Source organism: Bubalus kerabau, chromosome 1, assembly GCF_029407905.1.
Source record: "Bubalus kerabau isolate K-KA32 ecotype Philippines breed swamp buffalo chromosome 1, PCC_UOA_SB_1v2, whole genome shotgun sequence".
NCBI classification, from domain to species: Eukaryota; Metazoa; Chordata; class Mammalia; order Artiodactyla; family Bovidae; genus Bubalus; species Bubalus kerabau.
Window position 1 is genome coordinate 93,544,328 of NC_073624.1, and position 9,223 is coordinate 93,553,550.

General features: G+C 41.6%; 1 protein-coding gene across 2 annotated transcripts in view; it reads right to left on the reverse strand.

Annotated features, from left to right (window-relative positions):
* Positions 1-2,154, reverse strand: part of LOC129653934 (natural resistance-associated macrophage protein 2-like) — a 28,216-nt gene extending 26,062 nt beyond the window's left edge. Inside the window, exon 1 of one of the 2 annotated variants that reach the window (XM_055583571.1) lies at positions 2,130-2,139. In XM_055583571.1, coding sequence (XP_055439546.1) covers positions 2,130-2,139 — 10 coding nt within the window. Of the gene's footprint in view, positions 1-2,129 lie in introns of both variants that reach the window. The other variant, XM_055583575.1, reaches the window with a different exon arrangement.
* Between the last annotated feature and the right edge of the window lie 7,069 nt (positions 2,155-9,223).

The window sequence follows — 9,223 nt, forward strand, 5'->3', positions numbered from 1 at the left end:
TATAGTCCAACTCTCACATCCATACATGACTACTGGAAAAACCATAGCCTTGACTAGACGGACCTTTGTTGGCAAAGTAATGTCTCTGTTACTTTATTTTTATTTATATTTCTAATAAATTAATTTTTGAATAGGCAACACATTCACATGGCTGAAAATTTGAGAAATACAAAATTGCTTATGGTGATAAAGCTCCCTCTCTACCCTCTTCCCCGGTCACTAAGCTCTACATGAGTTTTCAACACTAATCTCACAAATGGTCTCCCCCCACTTTCACGCTTCTATTGTACTGCACTGTGAAAGACACTCAGTCATGTCTGACTCTTTGCGATCCCATGGACTATAGAGTCCATGGAATTTTTCAGGCCAGAATACTGGAGTGGGTAGCTGTTCCCTTCTCCAGGGGATCTTCCCTACCCAGGGATCAAACCCAGGTCTCCTGCATTGCAGGCAGATTCTTTACCAGATGAGCCACTGGGGAAGCCCTCACGCTTCTACTGCCACTTGCCAATTTTTAGAATAATTTTCTTCTAAAATCACTGATGTCTAGGGCTTAATATAGAACACCCCTGGACTAGCCGCACTGATAAACTGAAAGTGAAAGTGAAGTTGCTCAGTCGTGTCCAACTCTTTGCGACCCCATGGACACCAGGCTCCTCTGTCCATGGGATTTTCTAGGCAAGGGTACTGGAGTGGGTTGCCATTTCCTTCTCCAGGGAATCTTCCTGACCCAGGGATCGAACCCAGGTCTCCCACATTGTAGACAGACGCTTTACCGTCTGAGCCACCAGGGAAGTCAAAATCTTAACTTTTAGAAGGAAATTGTCAGGCTAATGGGACACTCCAGTCTCCACCCCCACCCATTTTTTTAGTAGGATTTACTCAAAGGATCATCCTTGGACATATCTCCATCAGGCTGCCCCCAAAATGGGTAACTTGCAAAATTCTGCCACATTTCAGGCTAAAAACTGAAGTTTCAGGGAAACCACCAAACAGGAACCTTTTGCCACCTGACTAAAACGCTGGGCTGGAAGAAGCACAAGCTGGAATCAAGATTGCCGGGAGAAATATCAATAACCTCCGATATGCAGATGACACCACCCTTATGGCAGAAAGTGAAGAGGAACTAAAAAGCCTCTTGATGAAAGTGAAAGTGGAGAGTGAAAAAGTTGGCTAAAAGTTCAACGTTCAGAAAATGAAGATCATGGCATCTGGTGCCATCATTTCATGGGAATTAGATGGGGAAACAGTGGAAACAGTGTCAGACTTTATTTTTTTGGACTCCAAAATCACTACAGATGGTGAATGCAGCCATGAAATTAAAAGACGCTTACTCCTTGGAAGGAAAGTTATAACCAACCTAGATAGCATATTGAAAAGCCGAGACATTACTTTGCCAAAAAAGGTCCATCCAGTCAAGGCTATGGTTTTTCCAGTGGTCATGTATGGATGTGAGAGTTGGACTGTGAAGAAAGCTGAGCGATGAAGAATTGATGCTTTTGAACTGTGGTGTTGCAGAAGACTCTTGAGAGTCCCTTGGACTGCAAGGAGATCCAACCAGTCCATTCTGAAGGAGATCAGCTCTGGGATTTCTTTGGAAGGAATGATGCTAAAGCTGAAACTCCAGTATTTTGGCCACCTCATGCGAAGAGTTGACTCATTGGAAAAGTTCCCTCCCATGCTGGGAGGGATCGAGGGCAGGAGGAGAAGGGGACGACAGAGGATGAGATGGCTGGGTGGCATCACTGACTCGATGGACGTGAGTCTGAGTGAACTCCAGGAGTTGGTGATGGACGGGGAGGCTTGGCGTGCTGCGATTCATGGGGTCGCAAAGAGTTGGACATGACTGAGCGACTGATCTAGACTGAACTGATCTGAAGACCTGCAGTGAAGAGCTTGAGGAAGGGGAAGTGTCACCCTTGTGACAGGAGGGCTCATTGCTGACTAATCATCAGTGTTTCCCTTGTGTGAATGGAGCAGGTCTCCATGATATTGCTGGCTGGGGGACAGGAGATGGTGACAATATTTGATGAAACAGAGGACAAGAAGGACAATATGGTAAATTTCTGTTACTGGCTTAAGCCTAATTCCAAACAAAAATGAGTCAATAACACAAAGCTGTAAATTACCATCTGGCATCTTCTGTTCAGGACCCAACACCGTGGTGGATACCTGAGCGCCTGAGTTCACAGAATAGGATTCTGGAAAGGAGAGAAGAGAGGGAGAGGAATTAGCAAGAACAAATTAAAACAAGTTTCACAACCAGCATTCTGTGACTCTGTATGACTGAGCCCTTACTATGTGAAAAGAATAATTGTTCTACTGAATTAGATAACCTTGGAAATAATCACAGTTTTCAGATTATGATTAGGAGATGTTTAATAGAAAAAATATAAAAGTCTTAATCATATTTTTACTGGCAAGACTTCAAAACAAAACTGAAGTAAAAGGTATTTCAGGGAAGTGGGCAAGTAGTTGGTAATAAGCATCCACGAGAGACAGTGAGGGACAGCGACACCTGGCGAGCTGCAGTCCATGGGGTCGCAAAGAGTCGGACACAGATTAGCAACTGAACAAGACAACAAAAGCATCCACAGAATGGCTTCGAGGCAATCTCCCAGTCTCTGTCTTTGTCTCCAGATTAACCCAAATATTTAAAAGACTGACTTCCCACCATTTTGATGGGTTTCTAAGGACAAAGATCTATAACTCCCTTTGATCTAACTAACAGCTTAAGCTCATATTTCAAGATTTTGGCGGGGGGCAGAGAGAGGGGGAAGCATCTCAGGAGGACACTGGTAGAAGAGAGCCACTGTTTCACAGCCTCACCCTTCCCTGAACAGACTTCAGCTCTAAGGTTTCAGGTCTCATTCCCAACACTTCAACGCTGAGAGGAAGATGAATGACCAGCCCTGTCTCCCTGCCCTCCCCCCACCCAGAGGCACCCAGAGGACAAGGCAGAGTCCACAGACCACCTGCACTTCTCTCCATCAGCAATAAGCAGCTTGGGAAGGAGAGCGCGAGGACAACCGGGTTAAGTTTAACTGGGGGTTAGAGCGGGAATATTAGTAAGTCCATTGGGCCACAGATCTATGGCATATTGTCCAGTCAACTCCATCAATAAGGCTAATTTTTTTTTTTTAATTTTGATCTACTGATTAAGGAATCTACTTCTCAGTTAAGTTCAAACTTTGAAGGGGAAAGGTAAATAATACTAATTGTTAACCACTCCCCTTGAACCCCAATAACTACCCTACTAAAAAACTGAGGAAGCCTCCCCTTCTCTATTCTTTACTAGTCTTTTTCCACTCTTGTACCATTATTGCTCCTGTGGAACAGTGCTCTACGTTTCTTTTTAGATATTCTAGTGACATATTCTGGGGCTTCCCTGGTGGCTTAGGCGAAAAGAATCCTTTTGCCAGTGCAAGAGACTTGGGTTTGAGCCCTGGTTGGGAAGATCCCCTGGAGAGGGAGATGGCAACCCACTCCAGTATTCTTGACTGGGAAATGCCATGGACAGAGGAGCCTGGTGGGCTACAGTCCATGGGGTCTCAAAAGAGTCGGACATGACTTAGTGACTAAAACAACAACAAATTGACATATTCTATACCTATTTTACAAAATTACAGAATTAAGACCTGAAACGGGTGTTAGATTTCATCTGTATTCTGGAGTGTAAAACATACCACCTCTTGCTAAATTAGAAAACATAATCTTTCATCTCTATAGTCACCAATATCAAGAACTTTGTTATAATGAACAGTATCCAAGTCCTTCCTATCAGAGTTTGAGCTACCAGATGGTTTCACAAGCAGACCTCAATGTTGCTGACTAAATCCCACCCCTCTCTCAGCCAGCACCTCACCTAAATTGGACTTACACATCTGACCACTCAGCATACCACTTGAATTCCAATCACAGCACAGCTCCTAGACCCCACTCAGAGCATTTTTACTTTAATTTTACATTAATTCTAAGAAGCCAGGATAACACACAAGAAACTAGAAACCACAAATCCGATCTGGGACTATGGCTCTTACATGGAAAATCGTGGGCTATTTATATGAGATAACTTTCATATACTTCAATCACTCTGAAACATTATTGTGAAGATTATTAGGAATTCCCTGGTGGTCCAGAGGTTAGGACTCCATGCTTTCACAACCAAGTGTGTGAATTTGATCACTGGTCAAGCAATTAAGATCCCACAAGTCACACAGCACAGGCCCTCTCCAACCCACCTCCCAAAGAAGAATATTATTATGGGAGTCACCTGGTGGCATAGTGGTTAGGATTCTAGTCTTTCACTACTGTGGCCCAGGTTCAATCCCTGGCTGGGGAACTGAGATCTTGAAGCCACGCAGCATAGCCAAAAAATAAACTAATTAAATAAATAAAATAGGAAGAAGTGCCAAAATGTCTTGAATGATTTTTTTAAGATTAGTATTATTAATATTATATTAGTAAGAATAACTCAAGTTTCTAATTGCTGCTCTACTCAGGAAGGACCAATTCAATTAGATTAGTTTTGTCTTGATGATTGATATCTGGTTTCAGAAGGCACAGAAGTATTCAATACATTTGAAGAAGATTCCTATTCAAAACAGGCCTTTAAAGGTTATATTTAAAAAGCAAACAATTGAGACAGTAGTGTGTTTTACCCCAAGAATCATGTGTGAAAGGGTGATAGTTAAATAATTTTAAAAAGAAATGTCTCACCACAAAATAGAATAATTGCAATTAGTATTCTAAGTGATTATTCCCATAATTATATACAGAACTTTTAAACACAGGAGTCTGATCTTCTTTCCGAAATCTCTCTCCAAGAAGGAAAATGGATTCTAGATTTCAACTTCTTTCTTTTTTCTTTTTTTGCTGCGCTGTGCAGCTTGTAGGATCTTAGTTTCCAGACCAAGGATGGAACCTGGGCCTGGAAGCAAAGTCCCCGAGTTCCAACCACTGGACCATCAGGGAATTCCCTAGATTCCAACTTTCTCATCAAAACATTGAGTCAACAACTATAATTTTCATTGCTTGCAGTGTCTAGAGAACATAACTAGAGCAAGGAATGGAGAGTCAGTACGCTCTGGGTGCTACACAGTGTTTAGGTCTCCACGAAAATCCAACACCCATACAGAAGCAGTGAGTTAATATAAGACCACTCTGCTCTCTAGGACCATACCACCAGGTCACTTCAGTCATTAAATTAGGTTAAGAAAAAGATCAAGTGGAGATACAAGCAACAAGATTCAACCCTGCAGTACTCGGACAGTTATGAGTAACAATGTGCCTTGACTTTTTAGCTCACCCCCACCCACTAAGTGTCACCTTCTCTTAAAGCCAGTAGGTTTCCTCCTATCAAACAGCCATCGACAGCAGGGGGAAAAAAGGCACTCATGGGTCAATGTATTATAACTATTTTATCCCATTCCTTATCAAAAAACTTTTAAGACTGTTTTACAAGATAAGAATACTAATTACATTTTCTGTCTAAATGTCAAAAGTCTACATATCCTTTGACCCAGCAATTCCATTTCTAAGAATGCATACTAAAGAAACACTTGTACAAGAAGTATCAATATGTGCAAGAATATTCCCCACAGCACTGTCTGTAGTGTCAAAAGACTAAGACAACCTAGGACACTCATAGGATGGAACACTGTAAACAAGGCAGATCTAAGCGGATTGACAGGAAACAGTCTCCAAGATACACGGTGAAGTTAAAGACACTCAGAACAGTATGCTATCATTTATGTAGCAAAAGAGAGACACAGAATATACAATATACATACAAACAAAATCCAAAGGACGTGCCAAAAACTGGTAATGCCGTCTCCAAGAGGAAGGAGTGGAGGAGCACAAATGAGGTCAGGCAAAAGGACCTCTCATGAATATACACTGTATACGGTTTCGCAATTAAAAAAAATTTTGCCAAGTAAATGTATTGTTTATTTTTTGAAAACATAAAGAACATGTAGATTTACTCAGTTTCCCAACAAACACCTCAGGAACCTTCTGTTTCTCAATGAACACTTCAGGGATGAATCAGTTCTCTCTGATAAGCGTCTGCAGTGGATAACCAGAGATCTGAAGCTGTCGGTGGGCAGGCATGTGTGGCCTTAAGCTTAACTTACAAATACTTTGACTTAGTGTGCAAATAGCCATGCTCTGAAATTGTGATTTGGAAGTTTCTCCTGAATCCAAAGAAATTAAAAAATCTTCCTCAGCAAAGTGTTTCCTCACTCCCTAACCTGGGTTAAATGGCCCTCTTTCATGCTCCCCCAAGGCATCTGCAGCTTACTATTATCATACCATGTTACCCTGAAAGCATTCATTCCCTGATACTACTCTTGCAACTTTTCTGCAAGTTTTAAATTATATCCACATAAAAAGTTATATCCCCCAACACTTACTGCTGCTGCTGCTAAGTCACTTCAGTCGTGTCCGACTCTGTGTGACCCCATAGACGGCAGCCCACCAGGCTCCCCCGTCCCTGGGATTCTCCAGGCAAGAACACTGGAGTGAGTTGCCATTTCCTTCTCCAATGCATGAAACTGAAAAGTCAAAGTGAAGTCGCTCAGTCGTGTCCGACTCTGTGCGACCCCATAGACTGCAGCCTACCTGGCTCCTCCGTCCACGGGATTTTCCAGACAAGAGTACTGGAGTGGGCTGCCATTGCCTTCTCCACCAACACTTACTAGCTATCATAAATTCTGAATATTTAATTGACAATACTTCCAAGTGTTTTCTTAGCATTTACAAGAACTCTGAAGAACAATTTGGATAGCCCAAACCTGGTTTAAAAATTGCCAACAAGAAAGTGTGAAATACTGAGTATTAAAATACATACAATTTCAACTTTTCCCCCCCATGGTTTAAAAAAAATTGAATTTAAACTAATATTTATCTTATTAAACTCTCTTATAAAGAGCAAAGTCACCCAAAACCATTTCATTGATTTTAGAGCTGTGTTCAATGTTGCAAAGGTCTCCCTAAAATTAATCTTAGTTTTGGAGAGGAATGTTTTTTGAACAGTCTTCTAATTCTTCTCCCCTTCTTTCACTCCTTTATATAAATAAAACTGGAGACAGCATTAAGAAGGAAAAGAAGTTTCATAGGGGCAACCAGAAAAGTGTGCATGGAATCAGCTGATTAGATAAATGCGAACAGAAATATTTAAAGCTGAATGGCAAAGCCACCTCTTCTTTCTCTTGATGTTTCCTCAGCCAATGTTCAGTGTTCAACATGCTGGTGATAAAATGGAAACTGCTGAGACAGGCCTTAAAAGTCATACCCAAGCTGTTTATTAGAGAATAAAAAGGAGTTGTGACTTAAAAAAAACAAAAAACACAGAATTCCATTTGTTTTGAAGAAAATGTAAAGATGTCCAGATCCTTCTAAAATTCTCTTTCCTCCAAAGGTCTACTTTAAGGCTAAAATACTTGATAATCCTGCTGCTGCTGCTAAGTCACTTCAGTCCTGTCTGACTCGGTGCGACCCCATAGACGGTAGCCCACCAGGTTCCCCCGTCCCTGGGATTCTCCAGGCAAGAACACTGGAGTGGGTTGCCATTGCCTTCTCCAATGCATGAAAGTGAAAAGTGAAAGTGAAGTTGCTCAGTCGTGTCTGACTCTTCTGACCCCATGGGCTGCAGCCCACCAGGCTCCTCCGTCCATGGGATTTTCCAGGCAAGAGTACTGGAGTGGGGTGCCATTGCCTTCTCTGTTGATAATCCTACTAAACCATTATTTTTAGTATAGCTTTTATATTGTATAAGATGCTCTTCATGAAGGTGAGCTCCTGCCCCTGTATGATTAGGAGTCAACAAACTAAAATATTCTGTGTTTCACACAGAGCTCACTGCTGTCTGAACTTATGGATTTTAATAAGGAATATTACTGGCCATGTTTTAGAATGAGAAATGATAGCTTCCTCTGTTTTTCCATTCCAGGTCAATAAAGAAGCATCAGTTTCTGAGTCTTTCCATCAGGATATTTATCTAATTGATTCTGAAACTCAATCTGCCCCTACTAGGGGTGATGAGAGAGAAACCATGTGAATTTCTAAATTATAATTGAGGATGGGAAATTCAGAATTATTTTTAAAATTTTAATACGAAATAATCCCATTTTTCTTTCATAAAAATGATGTTGATATAAAATGACATAATAAAAAAAGATAGGTTGGAGACAGATTACATCTACTTCCTGACAAGCTTCCCTGGTGGCTCAGATGATAAAGAATCTGTCTGCAATGCAGGAGACCTGGGTTTGATCCCTGGATCAGGAAAATCCCCTGCATAAGGGACTGGTTACCCACTCCAGTGTTCTTGCCTGGAGAATACAGGCAGAGGAGCCTGGTGGGCAACAGTCCACGGGGTCTCAAAGAGTCAGAAACGACTGAGCAACTAACACTTTCGATGTCTGTCACCTGACAGAAGAACAAAGGGAGAAGCTTCTCTGGTGTTAGTTTAAGAAAAAGGCCTTGAAACTCTAACCCTCTCTACCCTAGTGGTTAATATTTCGGTAAGCTGAACATCACACACAAGCACGCCCAGTTCATAAATAGTGCTGCTACGGTACAACATGCTTAAGAGCCTGTACAGAGCTACTGTACAGCATGCTTAACTTGCTTCAGAGACTCTCTCTTTCTCTCTCTCTCTCTGACACAATGGCCACTGAGAAAGACCATGTCACTGACTTTTTATGTCATGGTAATAATCTCAAAATTGGAGACATCTCAATTAGTCAATCGGAGAACCACAATTTCAACTCAGCACCAAGTTTGCTGTTTCCACTTGACTTAGACTTTTGAAAATCTGTTTTAAGGTTGAAAGGAATACCTGACATGCAGAACATCTAATGATTAAGAAAAAAGAGAAAGAGAAAATGTTAGGCAGCAAGAAGAGGAGAGGGGGTAATATACAAGGAGGAAGAGTACAGTTGAAAATAAAGTCAACTGCCTTGGTGTCAAAGGCAATAACAGTGGGGAGAAATGTGGCCAGGCTGTCAAGAAGTACTGAGTTTTTAGACAAAAATAATCACTCATCAACCAGAGACTTCAGAACTAGAATGGCCCAGTCAATACCCATTAAATAGGGCCTTCACTTTCTCTGCTCAGCCCTCTGAGGCTTTGCCAGCTTCCAAACCTCCTTGCCTGCTTATATGTCAGGGCCACTAATAGCTTAACTTTCAGAAATTATAGCTTGGTCTTTGTTCCTCAC